Source organism: Heteronotia binoei, chromosome 13, assembly GCF_032191835.1.
Source record: "Heteronotia binoei isolate CCM8104 ecotype False Entrance Well chromosome 13, APGP_CSIRO_Hbin_v1, whole genome shotgun sequence".
Classification (NCBI taxonomy): Eukaryota; Metazoa; Chordata; class Lepidosauria; order Squamata; family Gekkonidae; genus Heteronotia; species Heteronotia binoei.
This window is the reverse complement of record NC_083235.1, coordinates 27,314,289-27,331,103: the sequence shown is the minus strand read 5'-3', so window position 1 is coordinate 27,331,103 and position 16,815 is coordinate 27,314,289. Positions and strand designations below refer to the sequence as shown.

Sequence of the window (16,815 nt, the reverse complement as noted above, 5' to 3'; positions counted from 1 at the left end):
TTTATAGGGGTGGGCAAGTAAAAGTGCACTTAATGTTCCTTAAATGTTACCTTTTTAAGTGAAAGCAAACATTTTCTGTGGAAATTACTAGAATTTAAGGCACAGAAAAATGGAGAACCTAATCCAGGGGTGTCAAACTCATTTGTTATAAGGGCCGGATCTTCACCTTGTCGGAACAGGCCATGTGTGTTTTAGAATATAATGCCAGGTAGGAGAGAGAGAAACTTTATAAAGGACACAGACACACACACTCAGCCTAATCCACATCACTGGCTTGTTGAGCCTCAGCCAACAGAAGGAAGAGAGGCTTGGCTCAGTAGTTCTGCTGTACAATTGAGAGAGGCTGGCAAAGCTATCTCTCCTTCTCCCACTTCCTCCCCAAGGGAGGAGCTTTGCTCTGTACCTCCTGTGCGATTGAGCAAGCCTGGCAAAGCAAGTTATGATGCAGAAGGAAGCAAGAGGGGGAGAAGGAAGCAGACAACAGTGAGTTGCTTGCGGGCATGATAGGAGCCCTCCAGGAGCTTGATTCAGCCCTCGGGCTGTATGTTTGACACTCCTGACCTAATCATTCTAACAGTATGCACTGTTTGCCTCCTTTGGTTTAATTGACCCACTGCTTAGATATACTATGTAAATACTTTCAAGGAATTTTGATTCTAAATGAACCACTGGGGAAAGCACTGGACTGTGTGTGGAGCTATGTATGGCTGGGGTCTATACAAGAGCAGACTCAGGCAACAAGTGCAATCCTACAGAGTTATTCCAGTTAGTGGACTTAGACTGGAGTACCTGCACAAGATCACACTAAGATACGTTGAATTCTACAGTCTGTAGAGGCCAGCTTGGATTAATGAGGCTAGGATCACCGCACACTAGAAACACCCCTCTTCTGTATGAAGCTGTAACTTTGGAGGTTTTGGGGGGTCGGACAAATCTTCATGTGCTGAATCCCATGTGCAGCACCAATTCCATATTCCCACCCCCCTCTTGTTTGCATAAGTTTGTCATCTCCTTTTTAAAAAACAGTATCGTGAAGAGTCTGTCCTCAACCGGGGGATAAATTCAGGCAGCGCCTTCTACGTCTTAAACCCGCAGAGGAATCTTTCTGGAACAGAAAAGATGTTCAAAGACTGGTTTCAGAGGTAGGTGTCTTGGTGCACTTGGGTAGTAGACCCACGTCTCTTGCCTCAACCCCCCCTCCTTTGCATATCTGAGCACTGGTGGAAAGTGTTCCTTATGCGGCCTGCCAGCAGACTTCCCATTCACAGACAGCTTGGCTGACCTCTCTGATTCTGTCATCTCGCAGTGAGCCCGGCTGGACAGGAGTGGTGGGTGAAGCCCCTGCTACAGACCAAGTACCATCAGCTCTTGAGGAACGGGATCTCTACATGTAAGTACAGTGTTTATAACCAGGTGGAGAGCAACACTGCAGGGGGTGCCTGGGGCCTTGGTATGACTGAGGGCAGCAGAATGGGATGTTACGTAAATCTTTCCAGTTTGGTGGCGTGGAGTGGACAGCCAGTTTGGTGGAGTGGTTAAGTATGTGGACTCTTATCTGGAAGAACCGGGTTTGATTCCCCACTCCTCCACTTGCAGTTGCTGGAATGGCCTTGGGTTAGCCATAGCTCTGGCAGAGGTTGTCCTTGAAAGGGCAGCTTCTGGGGAGAGCCCTCAGCCCCACCCACCTCACAGGGTGTCTGTTGTAGGGGGAGAAGATATGGGAGATTGTAAGCCGCTCTGAGTCTCTGATTCAGAGAGAAGGGCAGGGTATAAATCTCCAATTCTTCTTCTTCATTACGCCTTCAGTGTGTTGTGGGGTAGGAGGGAAGTGTGTGGCAGTGTGTTCTTGAGGTGTAAGAGCAGCTCTGCTAAATTGGACCAGAAGTCTATCTTGTCCAGGATTGTTTTCCACAGTGGGTCAACCTGGAAGGCCTGTGAGCAGGACACAGAGGTCAAAAGCAACCCCCCTCCCCCTTGTCCTCTCCTCAGCATCTCTTTTTCCAGAGGCATACTGCAGCACAGAAGCGTCATTAAATCTAATGCAGACTATTATTTTTATTGACTTCATTTAGACCCCACCTTTCACTGCAATGGGGGGCCCAAACAGTTTCCATTGTTTTCCTTCCTTCCATATAATCACCCAGCAAGCTTCCATAGTCAAGTAGGGGTTTGAACTGGGGAGTCTCCCAGACAGGGGTGCAATTCTAGCAGGAGCTCCTTTGCATATTAGGCCACACACCCCTGATGTAGCCAATTCTCCAAGAGCTTACAGAAAAGACTTGTAAGCTCTTGGAGGACTGGCTATATCCGGGGGTGTGGCTTACTATGCAAAGGAGCTCCTGCTAGAATTCCACCCCTGCTCCCAGATCCTAGTCTTGCACTCTCTACCCATTACATTCATGGGCTGCCCTTCATTTTTCTAATTTAATTTTGAATCTTTTTTAATTGCAAACCCCAAACAAAAAGAACTTTTAAAAAATATAAGAACGATAGCAAGTCTACAGATAAGCACCTATGAAAGGTTTCCAAATATCTGAAAATAAGGCTAAGCCCATGCTCAACTGTCGTCTTTTTGTCATACATTCAAATGTTGATACAGTTGAAAGTTTATCAGTTTCATTTGGTTATGGGAAGCGGGTATTTCTCTCTACAGTGTTGTAATATAAGTCTTTTAGCATTAGTAAGAGTACAGAAGGTCTGTTTTCTTTGTCAGCTAGTCTCCAGGAGACAAGCAAATAGTTTAAAAATACATAAGTGTCCTCAGATCAGTGAATGTTCTAATACAAAATTGAGAGATGAGTAATAAACATCTTCCCTGAAAGACTGAATGACTGGACTTGCCCAAAGCATATGTTCAAAGGGAGGTGACCTGTGCGTTACAGTGCCAACAGGAAGACACTGTACTTAATCTTTTACTAAAAAATCAACTTTTATTAATGTAGGCTTCTGCTGCTTATGATGTAGCATCTAGTATATCCTAAACACAATTTTTGCTGAATAAATCAAGTTTAAAGCTTATAGAAACAACTGGTATAAAATTTCAAGCTGTACGTCATTGCTTTGGCAACACAGGGTGATCTAGCTTGGAGGGAAATAGTTTCTCCTGACCACCTCCTGGTGGGTGGGGCAAGGGATCACTTTCACATGGCTCCTAAAATGCCTCCTTGGCCTTTTTAAAAGGAAACTCGACTCTAAAAATGTTCTATGAGTTTATTAGCTTTACTATTTTTTTGTGTGTGCACTGACTCAGATTAGAAGCCGTGCATAAGTCCCAGGTAGGTTAGGCTGTGTGTATCTGTGTGACTGGCCCAAGATCACCCAGCAAGTGTATGGCACAGTAGAGAATCACACCTGTGACTCCCAGAATTCTGCAGTCTAACCGTAGTACCACGCTGACTGATTTTTTTCCTGAGAGGCATGTGTTTGGGGTTAGTTCCTACAGGCCTTGTTCCTTTGGCTGTTAATGGTAACTTTATGGGTGAAGCTGGTCATGGTGGGCTGGCTGGAAGTCTCTCCACAGGAACTTGACTGTCTCCGATTTGAAGTTTCTAGTTCCTAATGAGGAAGCGCAACCTTGATGCTGCATTTTTGGTTTTTTAATTTTTTATCACAATCCTTTCCCCCCCTCACTGTGTAGCTATGCTGGGCATGGTGCAGGTGCCCGTTTCATGGACTCCATCCTGAAGGTGGACTGCAGGGCTGTGGCTCTGCTCTTCGGCTGCAGTAGCGCCGCTCTGGCGGTGCAGGGCAACTTGGAAGGAACCGGCATCATCCTCAAGTTCATCTTGGCAGGGTGGTGAGTGAGCTGCAGTAACTCCATTGGCTGTGTCTCGAGGACTTCGGATTAGTATGATCCACTGACCTCTAACTGGAGGTTCCCTAACTGGTGATCCACAAGAGGGGCTCGAGTCCCTTGAGACATTAAATACCCCCACCACGTGGGATGGTTCCCTTCTCCTGGCCTCTTTAAAGCGGGGAGGTCCTGTGCACCACTGATACAAACTGATCCGTATATGCACAGAGGGATCCCTTACAAATTTCATTCCATTTTAATTTTATTTTATTTATATCCCGCCCTACCCCACCGAGGCGGGCTCAGGGCGGCTTACAACATAGAGGTTCTAACAATAGAATTTAAGAATTAAAATACATAATAATTTACATAATTAAAACAACTAAAATATCAATCGATCAATGTCAGTGTGCTATCTTACAATCTTCCTTCAGAATATTTCAATGTATTTCAATGCTGGTCAGTTATAAGCCAACCGGAAGAGGGCTGTCTTACAGGCCCTGCGGAACTGCCCAAAGTCCCGCAGGGCCCTGACCTCTTCTGGTAACTGGTTCCACAAAAGGGAATGCGGATGTACCGATAGAACTGGGAGAAGTGGAGGAAAGAGTGCTGCAAATCTGAATGTGCCATTATGGCAAGGAAGATGCCTGCCCCCTAGTACCCTACCTGTATCCTTTCTGAGTGTAAGAAATGTGCCTTGGGGAAATGTTTTTAACCCAGCCTCAGCTAAAAACTCTGCCCCAAGTATCCCAGCTTTGGAATGTGCTGATCTAAGTAAGAAGAACTCAAAACATAGTGCAAGGGTGGCTGAACTGTGGCTCTTTCACACATATTGTGTGGCTCTTGAAGCCCCCACCACCCTGCCAGCTGACTTGGAGAAGGCATTTATCTTTTTAAATCACTTCTGTAAGCCAGTGGTCCCCAAACACGGCCCCAGGGCCAGCAGGGTGGGAGCACCCAATTCGGCCGCCCCCCATGGTGTTTCCTCCTTCGCCCCCCTGTGCAGCCTCCCCCCATTCGGTTTTCACCATTTTAAGGTCAGAGAAGGGGTCATGAAGCGGCTCCCTGGCTGATCCCCGCCTATCAGCTGATGGGCGGGAAAACTGCCACAGCAGCAGCGAGGGACACTGCCTTTACCTCCTTCCCTTCCCCGGCCTTAAAATGGTGAAAACAGGGGGAAGAAAGGCACTGCGGGGGCGGGGGGAGGAGACTGTGGGGGGGGGGCGATGAGGCTGTGCGGCCCGTTTCAAACAGCCCACGGCCTGGTACCAGTCCCCGGCTCGGGGGTTGGGGACCCTTGCTCTAAGCCAAGCCAGCAGGTGGCTTGGAGAATGCATTTAAAGTTAAAGTTGCTCTTTCCACCTCTCCCTCTCCCATCTATTTTCCTTCCTTCCTTTCTCTGAAACATCTGATGTTCATGTCTCATGTCTCTCAAACATCTGACATTTATTCTAAGTGGCTTTTACGTTAAGCAAGTTTGGCCGCTCCTGTTATAGTGTATGATGCCTCCCATGCAAAAAGACTAAAGGACTTCCACTCATTCCTATATTGTCACTATTAAACTTGGCTGCTTGTTTTACATTCTCATTACTGTAACCCATTTTGATTTTCTCTTTTGGGAACACATGCATACACCCAGGCCCATCCACTTTTAGATTTAAAATTGTCACTGGCCTTCACTGTTTTTATTCAGGACAGTCAGAACAGTATTTTGCTTCCATATATTTTGTCTGTACCGCTTTCAGCTGAGCAACAGGTGAAAGGGACCCCACTTCTTACACAGAGGCATAATAAACTCACAACTAGTTTCCCCAAGCTCAGCTACCTGATTTTCTCCAGGAATTCTTGCCAGGTATGATCAGCTAGTGACCAGTATGTGGGCATAGCCTGACTAGCTGGTACAAATTCATCTAGCCTTGCAAGCACTTTTCCTGCAGTAAATCTGGTCATAGCTTGCACAAAGACAGGAAGGGGCTGGTGGGGAAGGGACTACAGTAAAGGTCTGAGTTTGATGGCCTTTTGGCCCCTTTCATTTTTTATGGGGAAGGTATCTCACCTTATGTTCGACTCTGAAAACAAGATGCCTATCCTTGGCTCACAGCACAGCCAGAGATGGGCTTTCAATGAGAATTCGTCTCATGCAAAAATGTGATTGGGTGATTTGCACAGTCTCCAAAGGAAAAATCACTTTCTCAAATATCCCGACAAAAAGGGGAGCCAGGTTGCAGAAGTATTATGTAGTTCTCTCCAGACAAACAAGATTCAGGAAACCTCATACAATGTTAGAACAACCACTGCTACATCCAGGACTTATTAAAAGTGACTTCTTGGTGACTACCTTTATGTCTCTCTTCACCTTGTCTTCCAGTCCCCTAGCTCTGGGAAACCTCTGGGATGTGACAGACCGAGACATCGATCGCTACATGGCGGCACTTCTGAAGAATTGGCTCAAGGCAGGGTCTGGAGCGCCTCTGCTCCACTATGTCATACAGTCCCGCCAAGCTCCTAAACTCAGATATATGATTGGAGCTGCTCCTGTAGCCTATGGCTTGCCAGTCTCTCTGCAGAAGAAAACATAAGAGCACAGGACTTGGTTTTATGATGGACACGAATGCAACATCCTTGGGTTTAAAAGTGCCTTTAAAATTGCAAATAGCTGCTGGAAAGAGGAGAAATGTTTGGCTTCTGCAAACTGATGCCTCCTCTCATCCATTACTGCCGTGTTCTGTCTTCCATGGAAGGCCTGTGTTACCCTTTTACAGGGGAAGTGTTTTTAACCCAACCCCCGCTGTTCTTGGAACGCACAACATTTGTACAGCATATGAACTGCATTCCCAGAGATAATATAATAAATTATTGAATCTGTTAAAATCTGTTTTGTGTATTAATGTTTAATAATCTAAATAAACATAAAAGTTATTAATTTTTAACTTGTGGATTTCTTTAACAGTTTTGGTCTTGGAGCATAAACTAAGTTTCCATATAAGAGCTGCATTCTCTTGGCTAGCTTACCCAGATTTTATTATGTCTTTAAATCTTCCCTTTAGTCCAACATACAAATGTCCAGGGCACTGTGGGTCTCAGCTTCTCCAGCCTTGGAAGGACACACATCTCGGCACTGGAGTAAACATTCCCAGTTTGGTGCCATACCTTAGACATTGAACAGATGAATCCCACTCACTACTGCATCTGCGTTGAGTTTTTTATCATGAGCCCCTTCAGAACACAGGAATCCTCTGTCTGCTGGGCAGGATCCTGCCCAAAACATGGCACCCTCATCTAACTTTTTCAACGATGCCTTCAGAGTTTCCAAAGAAAAGGAAAATATTTGGGTGAGGGTGCCTATAATTGCTATTCCATGGGTAGAAATGCAACAAGTGCAGCCACACCCAAGTAGGTGTAAGAAAGCAAGGGCAGCTTTTGAAGAATTTGCCATTTGGAAGACAGGAGATATTTTTACAAGTGTGACTGAACAACAAATATTAGGCAGTCTCTTAAATATCTGTAATTACATCCCCCGCTTTTTACTTTACCTCTACCATCTAGACCTGGATAAAAGACTTCAAAATCTTTGCGAACAAAACAAGTTCATGAACTGAATTTGTTGTCAAGCAGGGCTTTTTTTGAACAAGAATGCAGTTCCAGCTGGCTTGGTGTCAGGGGTGTGTGGCCTAATAGGTCAATGAGTTCCTGCTGGGCTTTCTCTACAAAAAAAGCCCTGTGTGAAACAATGGTGATGTTAGTGGGTATGGCATAATATGCAAATGAGTTCCCGCTACTTTTTCTAAAAAAAAAAAAGCCCTATTGTCAAATATTCAGTCGTGTCCAGCTCTTGGCGATTCAATACTGAATAACCTTCCCTGTCAACCTGACTCTTCATTACCCCTGCTACCCCCCACCCCTTTTAATAAATCTCTGGGCATCCGTTCATCAGCTGATGGGGAAGAGGACAATCTCAAAGAAAACTTCGGCTTACTGAACTTGGCGACAGAATGATAAGGTTTGCTGATGTAACAAGGGGGTTCTGGAAAAAACAATTAGAAAAAACATTCTATGGTTTTGCCTTGCTTTGAGCACCTCCAGTTACATTTATGGTATACTCACAAATTAGTATTTCCTGTACATATATTACTTTGATTTCAAAAAAATATATTTTGATGCAACACCTATCAAAGGATTAATCAAGAGAATTTATAATATGCTGACATGTCCGAAAATTCCTTCTTTTCATAAATATCAAAATGCTTGGCATAAGGATCTAGGTGTATCTCTATCTGAAGTACAATAGGGTCATATTTGGAATACTGCTGTATATACATCACCTTTTAATATTAGGCTCCAAACATATAAGGTGATTTCTAGATGGTACCTAACCCCTGCTCAACTCTTGCACTCAATCCCTGACCTGCCCTCACATTTGTTGGAAAGGTTGTGGTTCTAGGGCAATATTTTTTCATGCTTGGTTCTGCCCTGTGATTACCTTTTTTTGGAAACAGGTGATTAAGGAAATTTTCATGATCACAGGTGTCAAGATTCCATTTTCTCCAAGTTTGATTCGTCTAAATCTATGGGAATCTGGTTCTGCCTCAAAACAAGATGGCTTATAATGAATTTACTTACAGCAACTAAAGCGGTCATCACTTGTAAGTGGAAAGATGTGCAGTCTCCCAATATTCAGGCTTGGTATCTCAAAGTTTGGAATTATTTTACTATTGATAAGATCATTGATGAAGTGCAGTTATGTGCTATAACACCTCAATATAAGTAATGAAAAAGTGATCACCTTTTTAAGCGTTCATTTTGCTAATTATTTAACTTAGATTTAATTTTTGTGTTATTATCTGTATGGAATTTAAGTTATATCATATTTTGAAGCTTTTATGATTTTATGTAAGCTGTTTGAATTTTCAATAAAGAAAATTTTGAGATTAAAAAAAAATTATGTCCGAGAAGCTACTTTCTTCAAGCACCTAGAATACCACAAGACAGCACGCAAGGGTTCTCTAGAACTCAGGCTAGATTTATATATATATATTTTTAAGAGCTGGAGGGGGAAAGGGAAAATCAGCGGCCGATCTTAAGGTTTCTTGTCTGGATCCTGCATAAAATACCGGGTAACTGAACGCATTAGTGGAGCTGACTGCATCTGTAACCCGGGAAAGAGCAAACAAAAAATAAAAAATAGGAAAACAATTTGTGCATTTGCGCTCAGCCTGGGACGCGATCATTTCACAGCGCTGGCACCAAAGCAAAAACCCTTCCCGTTCCTTGCTGCTGTTTAAGTACTCAAATTCCCCGTCTGAAGAAGTGCGCATGCACACGAAAGCTTACATTCTGAATAAAACTTAAAGATGACTCCTGCTTTGTCCTACTGCTTCAGACCAACACGCCTGCCCACCTGATCTAAGCATTCAAATGACTGCTGAGCTCAAACAAACATACGAAGCAGTTTGCAACGTTTGCTTCTTTATCTCTTTGAGCGCGTGCGCTCCCCACACAGGGAAGTGGGCGGGGCCTCGACCTCGGTAACAATGGCGGATCGACCATAGACTTCGCTGCCTAGAGAGGCCACCGGTGTTCCCTGCGCTCTGAGGCGGGCGGCGGAGAGGGTTCGTTCCCTCCCCCCCGCCCCCTCGCTCAGCCAAGATGGCGCAGCAAGTCAACATCTCGGAGCTGTCCCTGCCTCAGCTGGAGGTGCTGAAGAGCCAGCTGGACCAGGTGAGAGAGAGAGAGACCGACGCGCTCGCCTTTCATCCTCCTTTGCCCCGTGAGAGCGTGAACGGCCACCGCGGATGGAGGAGCCTGGCTAACTCACGTCTTGGGGGCTGAGCTGCAGTTTCTGGGGTTTTCGGAGACTCCAAGGGAAGGGAAGGAGGGGACTGAACACGAAGGAAGAGTCGAGAATTCTGCATCAGCCTCCCTCCCCAAAGAGGTTGCTGCCTGGGACTGAACACAACCTCATGCCACTCAAGCCCCGTTCACAAGTTACGATGAACTCATGTAAAACTGCGTGCTGCAGGTTTCTCTTTATGTGCCCGTTGGGGAAACGTCGACTGCGGGGTGACATGATAGAGGCTTACAAGATTATGCCGGATAGAGAAAGAAGTACTTTTCTCCCTTTCTCACAATACGAGAACTCGTGGAGACAGATACGAGAAATTGCTGCGTAGTCGGGTTAGAATGGATAAAAGGAAGTACTTCTTCACCCAAAGGGTGATTAACATGTGGAACTCACTGCCACAGGAGGCGGCGGCGGCTACAAGCATAGACAGCTTCAAGAGGGGGTTGGATAACCATATGGAGCAAGCAGAGGTCCATCAGTGGCTATTAGCCACAGTGTATTGATGGAACACTCTGTCTGGGGCAGTGATGCTCTGGGTTCTTGGTGCTTGGAGGGGGGCAACAGTGGGAGGGCTTCTAGTGTCCTGGCCTCACTGGTGGACCTCCTGATGGCGCCTGTTTTTTTTTGGCCACTGTGTGACACAGAGTGTTGGACTGGTTGGCCTGATCCAACATGGCTTCTCTTGTGTTCTTTAATTTTTTTATTATCTTCAGTTCATGTACAGCTGGTAGGGATATCAGCCTCCAGGTGGGACCTGGCAGTCCCCTGGAATTAGAGCTCAGCTCCAGACTATGAAGATCAGTTCCCCTGGAGAAAATGGATGCTTTGGAGTGTTGGGCTCTGTGGCAGTGTACCCTGCTGAGGTCCCTGTCCTCCTCAGGCTCCATCCTCAAATCTCCAGGAATTTCCCCATCTGGATCTGGCAACCCTACCCCACCATTCCCTGCCAGGGGGCATCTGGCACCCTTAGCTGAACTTGTGATGCAAATCCCACATTTAACCTGGTTTCATTTGTCAAGGGAACACATGTTGTCTGTGTGTCTTCTTTACAAACACAGGAATGTGCCTACAGGCAACATGTTACGTGCATTCATTGTAACATGTGGACAGGACTTAAGAACCTGCCTCGGGCTATTGGTTCATATAGCTAAATATTGCGTATTCTGCAGTAGCAACACTGCAGGGTCTAAAGCAGAGAAAGGTTTTCCCCAACACCTGGAATCCTTCGAGGAGTAATGCCAGGGATTGAACCAGAGGCCTTCTGTATACAAGACATATGTTATATTACCAAGGAGTAGCCCTGTGTCAAAGGAAGCAGGGGTGACTGTTTTCTACTTTGCTAAAAAGTTTTTGCAGTTTGGCAGACTGCCCAGCTGTGGTCAACCAGATAAAATCTTTGGTCATCAGATGATCTCCTGTAACCCCCCCCCCTCCCAAAAAAAAGACACAGGCTCTAGCCATGATCTGCAAGGCATCTTTTGACCTGTTAGGAAGTTCTGTACTACTTCAGACCAACATGGCTGCCCACTTGTATCTATCAAGAAGAAATTTGACATCACTGTTTCTCTACGGTGGGAGGAATCTGTGCCTGTTGAATTTTTCCATTTGTAGGTTTCATTCCTTACATTGTAAGGTCTGAGTCTCTCCTCAAAGGAAGATTTTTTAAAAAAGAAGTTGTGTGTGAGCGTGAGGAGAGAAGTGAATATTTAGCCTCCCCCTCCCAACTTTGATGCATGCAGTTTTTGTTTTAGTCATGCCACTGAGCCTAACTGCTCTAGTCCTGTAGAAATTCATTTCTTCTGTATCACATATTTAAATACTTCATGCACCACCACGACCTTCCAGAAATGCATGCATGTTTCTAGTTCGATTTTTGTTTGGTTTTTTTGCTTTTGTGATCTTTGCTGGGTTTGTGATGCTACAGGAAGGCAAGGCATCTGCAGATTCTACTCTATTAGAATCATTCCATTTCACTCAGAACTCCCTACATATAAGCCTAAACAAATCTTTGAACTGTAGCTGTTTGCAACCTGATAGCTCCATCTGTTTTTTTGCTTTGCAGTTCCTCAACCTGATTATGAAGTCATACAAAGCTGTCAATGTTTTTTTCATGAAATCAAGTTAGAGTTACTGTAGTCCATGTGGAGTAGTGCCCCCTGGTAGCAATCAAGTTACCTGGCAAGTGGTTTAGAATTCCTGGTTGATGTCTAGTCTGTGTTATAGGCTGAATCTGTGGGTTTTGGACATCTTTCCACAGGAAGTGGAGTTCCTTTCTTCATCCATTGCTCAGCTGAAGGTGGTGCAGACAAAATACGTGGAAGCAAAGGACTGTCTGGCTGTATTGAATAAAAGCAATGAAGGCAAGTGACACCTTTTTAATATTTAATATGGACAGCTTCACTGTGTGTGTGTTTGTGTTCTAAAAAGGGTAAATCAAAGGAGGTTACAGCATAAAAATATCAACATTTATTAAGGAACATGTTTGAATTGCATCTTTCACGGGTGACTTCTTAGCCTTCTTTTGGTCTTGGCACAGGTATAATAATGGATATGGAGAAGGGAATCCAGCATCCTAGAATTTTAAATTGGGAGAGGGGGGAAGTGAGACACACTCAGTCAACAGGAATGCCATTTTTCCTGTTCTTGAGGCTATTCTGATGCTGCCTGGGCCCTCCCACCTGCTCTCGCCTGCAAGCCAGTGGGAGAACATTGGGGGAATGGAAATGACGTTGCACAGTGCATTGATGTCATGTCCAGCCAAACACACAGGTGTGATGTCAGCGCATCAGCTAACACTCTGAAAACTTTCATTTTTAGAGTGTCAGCTGATGTCACATCCAAGTTTTTGGCCAGATATGTGGATGCATCATGCAATATCCTGTCCACTCCCCTTTGCCCCACCCCCAGCATAGCCTGACATCCTTGGTAATCACCCTCTGTCCTTGCAGCTTCCACATCTGAAATACTTGCCTCTCCACACAAGCACACCCCCCTCCAAGTGAAATCTATTGTACACTGGCTTGTGAACACCTTAGTATTGCCTTCCGCTGGATTTTCTTATCAGAGTCCCTGATGCTATGAAGATTTGCAGATGGCAACCAAAGCAAGCAACCACAGATGGTAAACAGAGCAACCAACCACAGTGTATTTCAGCTGGATAAATAACCCTGTAAGCTGAAGCAATAATATTGTTGCCTAAAAGTTTCCTTGACCCCTTTCTTCTTTAAATTGGAACTTTATTTAAGAAACCTATGTAGGGATTAGGATTAGCTTTTCCTTCTGCCTTGGGCAGCAGGTGTTTTGCTATTGTGCCAGCTACCCTTTCTCCAACTTCCAAAAGTGCCTGCAGGCTTAACAAGGTTGAGGATTGCTGTTTTTAGAAGTGCTTTCACCATAGGCTGAATAATGCACTTTAGCAGTTGTTTGCATGTGGATATTGCCGTTTCACACAGTAAAATCCTGTTACAAAGTGGATTGAAAGTGTTTTATTCACCATGTGTGGTGCCATGAAACAAACCTAGAAGGAGCTCTGTGCCAGTCCCTGTGAGTTTAACAATTGCCATTTAAAATACTTTTTGTGCAAGGTGTGTGTTTGTGTGCAGAGTTTCCAGTAACCAGGAGAAGGGAAACCAGCATGCTAGAATTTGCCCTGTGTATGTGTGGAAATGAGTAGTTGAAGATTTTAATGGAAAAGGAGTAAATAACTTCCCATTGAGACTCTGTTAAAGGGGCAAGACATTTACCCTACAGACTGCTGGCAACCCAAGGTTTGTGTGTAAGGAATAATGATGTACAATGGAAGGGATACTGATGAACAATAATAAGGCCCTCTCTTTTTGTCTCATCAGGTAAAGAGCTGCTTGTCCCACTCTCCAGTTCAGTATCCTTGCCACAAGGGGGCAGTGCAATGAGAGAGAGAGCTGCAAACTTATCCATGTGGAACTTTTTCCACTGCCACTGGCCTCTCCATCAATTTGATATTGCCGTTGATATGTAGCCTGGAGAGATGACTTTGTTAGACACCATTGCAAGGCTCACCCTTGTCCTGTTTGCGTTGCTTCAAGTCTGTGTTGGGGGGGGGGCAGATGTTCCAAAAAGGGTTTTAAAAATTATGGTTTTAAGACAGGGTAAGGTTAGGCAGCTGTGGTGCACCCCTTTAGCTCTACTTGCATTGAGGAAACAATAGAAAGTTGCTGAGCAGTATTTTTGGCGATACAGCAGTGCGTAAGGGATGTTTCCAAAGAACTGCCTGTTCCTCTTGCTCATAGAATTCTGCCTTCTCCTGCCACACGATTTACTCAGGGTGGATGTCACAGATCTGCTAAAACGTAACTTGAGTGATTCCACCCCCCTGCTTTTTTTTTTAAGGGAGGTCTAGAAATTGAAGAACTTTTGCAAGGAGTTGTGATCTGGTAGACAGGAGCCCAGATGAGTCAGTGTCTGCATAGGGCACACACATATAGGGATGGGCACAAACCAGCTTGTGAACTGAAGTCCATCATGCATTTTGGCCAGTCCATGGAGCAATGTTCGCAAAGTGAAGAACCGCCATGAACTTCCATGAATTTTGATACAGTGTGGTGGTTTGTGAAGAAAGCAGAGACTTTTCTTGGGGAGCAGAAAGCTCCCAGCCATTTAAACCAAACCTCCCCATCACTCAGCTGTTTGGTTTAAAAGGCTTTTGCAAAAAGCAGTGGTGAGCAGAAATCAGGGGTTTAAACTTTAAATGGCTCATGAACTGATATGAACCAGGTCATTTTGCAAACTGTCCTCCCCATTCGTATGGGTTTGTGCTTCAGCCACAAACCATGAACCGAACCGCAGAAATGCTCATCCCTGTGATACACCTCAAGAGCCCGGTGGTGCAGAGTGGTAAGCTGCAGTATTGCAGTCCAAGCTCTGCTCACGACCTGAGTTCAATCCTGGTGGAAGCTGGATTCAGGTAACCGGCTCAGGGTTGACTCAGCCTTCCATCCTTCCAAGGTCGGTAAAATGAGTACCCAGCTTGCTGGGGGGGAAGTGTAGATGAGTGGGGAAGGCAGTGGCAAACCACCTCACGTGTTCTTACTGTCAGGGCAAGAAATGTGTTTTTCATTTTTCTTTCATTAAATGTGCTGTGCATAGTGGAGGAGACACGGATTGCATGAAGTCTTCTCTGAGTGTATTTGTAAGGCATTATTGGACAACTTGACAATACTTAAATCTGCTACAATACTTTACAGAATTCCTTGGGTGATACTTATTTTTTAAAATGTGTGTTCTTGCTTCATCAGAGTTTAATTATACACATCCAACGGAGAGCCTGGCCTCCCATATATCAGCTGCAGTCAGTGAGGTGCTTTGTCCTTGATCCAGACATTTAATTCTTCTCTTCCCATCTGGCCTCTCTGGTTCTTGTGCATTTCCTTAACCCTCACCTTACAGATGTATGTCCCTGGAAAGCTCTCTGACGTTGGTCAGGTACTAATAGATGTGGGGACTGGTTACTATGTAGAAAAGGTAAGACACTCTTGCTTCCGCTTTGCATGAAACTGACAGCAGTGCATGATGTAACTTTGTGTAATGTCATGGCCTGTCACAGTCTGATCTTCAGTCGGTTTTTGCATGAACTTGAGATGCGGTCTCACTGCTGAACTGCAACTGTATTCTTGAAGGGAGGAGGATGAAAGACTTATACTACTACCCCCTGCCTCCTCTTAACTATGCATACTGTCTAGGTACCAAGAGGTTCAGCTTGGAGACAGTTCTCCTTTGTCCTAATGCTCTACCGTTTCTAGTTTGTTGTCAGAGGTTTTGGGGAGCATAAGGATGGCTGAGATTATGAATATGCTGCTTTACTGGATGGTGGGTTCTAGATCAGCATTCCTCAATTAGGAACCCCGTTTTAGTGCTGCCTCTGGTTTTCATGGTTTCTTTGATCTTTGCAGTCTGTGGAAGATGCCAAAGACTTCTTCAAGAGGAAGATCGATTTCCTGACGAAACAGATGGAGAAGATCCAACCAGCGCTGCAGGAGAAACACGCAATGAAGCAAGGTGGGGCCCCGACAGCAGGGAAATACTCAGAACTGGCAATGTTGTCATCTGGGCCTTGTAGCAGCAGCTGGAAAGAGCTCTTGATTGACTCTTGTTTTGTCTTTTGCAGCTGTGGTGGAGATGATGAGTCAGAAGATTCAGCAGCTCACAGCAGTGGGGGCTGCCCAGACAACAGCAACAAAGGCCTAGCAAGCACCAAGCCACACATGTGCCCCCGTGCACTTTAGGGTTCATCATTTTGTGACATAACCCCTCAGGGAGCGGCACTCCCAACTACCCCTGCAGAGGAGGGAACGGGGGTGGGGAGGTGCTTGCTGCTTGAACACAAGTGGAATTCTAGTATTCAAAGCTTTTCCGGGGTTAACTTCACCAAGACCCCATCTGTTCAATGCAGCTGGCTTTCAAGTAGCTCTTTGGATGCGTGTTGTGTTTCCAGCTGTAATGTGGGGTGGTTTTTTTATTTTTAGTCCCTTGGGGAAAACTTGAAAATTGAATTGTACAAAATAAACAAGTGGGTATTACAGACCAAATAACATTCATGGCTTGACTGGTACGTTGGGTGATTTTCTAGAAAAGTGGAAAGTATCAGGAATTGGGCTATGGGGGCAGCCACCTCATGCTGCACGAGATGTAGTGGAGAGAGCACTATGGAATGGAGGACTGCTCTCTAGATCCTCTCTGTCTTAATGACAAATTAGCATCACGATCCTAAGGTTCTTTACAGAATGAGGCTCATGCTGTAGGAAATGTGCTTAAGCTTTCATCCTCAGTGTACTCTGTTTGCAAGAGAGCCTAACCTATACCAAAGCAGAGCCTAGATCAGTTTCTGCAGCCAAATTCTGTGGCTTACAGACTTCAGCTCTTCCATTTATCTCCCTGCATGATATTTGAAAGTCAGTTTCTGTTTGTTTCCACATAAGAAGACCCCTTGCTGGATTAGACTAGTGGTCCATCTAGCCCAGCATCCTCTTTCTTATAATGGCCATCTCTGGAGGGCCAACAACAGGATATAGAGGTAGAGGCCTTCCTGATGTTGCTTTCTTGCACTGGGTTTCAGAGGTTTCCTCAGTATATCCTGCTCTCTCATCTTCTTGCATTATCTTACTGTGTGGGCTCACTTCTAGACTTGGAATTGTACTGGAAGAAA

General features: G+C 45.0%; 2 protein-coding genes across 2 annotated transcripts in view; both read left to right on the top strand.

Moving 5' to 3' along the window:
- ESPL1 (extra spindle pole bodies like 1, separase) overlaps positions 1 to 6,723 on the top strand; it is a 52,040-nt gene extending 45,317 nt beyond the window's left edge. The window contains exons 27-30 of the mRNA XM_060252189.1: positions 1,027 to 1,142; positions 1,307 to 1,390; positions 3,638 to 3,796; positions 6,162 to 6,723. Of these exons, the coding sequence (XP_060108172.1) occupies positions 1,027 to 1,142; positions 1,307 to 1,390; positions 3,638 to 3,796; positions 6,162 to 6,372 (570 nt within the window). The 3' untranslated portion in view covers positions 6,373 to 6,723. The remainder of the gene's footprint in view (positions 1 to 1,026; positions 1,143 to 1,306; positions 1,391 to 3,637; positions 3,797 to 6,161) is intronic.
- Positions 6,724 to 9,399: 2,676 nt separating this feature from the next.
- PFDN5 (prefoldin subunit 5) lies at positions 9,400 to 16,198 on the top strand. The gene is made up of 6 exons (XM_060252205.1): positions 9,400 to 9,511; positions 11,893 to 11,995; positions 13,484 to 13,515; positions 15,060 to 15,134; positions 15,563 to 15,668; positions 15,778 to 16,198. The coding sequence occupies exons 1-6, from the start codon at positions 9,440 to 9,442 to the stop codon at positions 15,855 to 15,857; spliced, it is 468 nt and encodes a 155-aa protein (XP_060108188.1). The 5' UTR covers positions 9,400 to 9,439; the 3' UTR covers positions 15,858 to 16,198.
- The last annotated feature ends 617 nt before the right edge of the window (positions 16,199 to 16,815 follow it).

Bases quoted from the DNA above. Each gene is read 5' to 3' on its own strand.
- PFDN5 (XM_060252205.1), top strand. From the start codon at position 9,440: ATGGCGCAGCAAGTCAACATCTCGGAGCTGTCCCTGCCTCAGCTGGAG. The intron at 11,996-13,483 runs GCAAGTGACACC...TTGTCTCATCAG, and splicing joins ATTGAATAAAAGCAATGAAG to GTAAAGAGCTGCTTGTCCCA. The intron at 15,669-15,777 runs GTGGGGCCCCGA...TGTCTTTTGCAG, and splicing joins GAAACACGCAATGAAGCAAG to CTGTGGTGGAGATGATGAGT.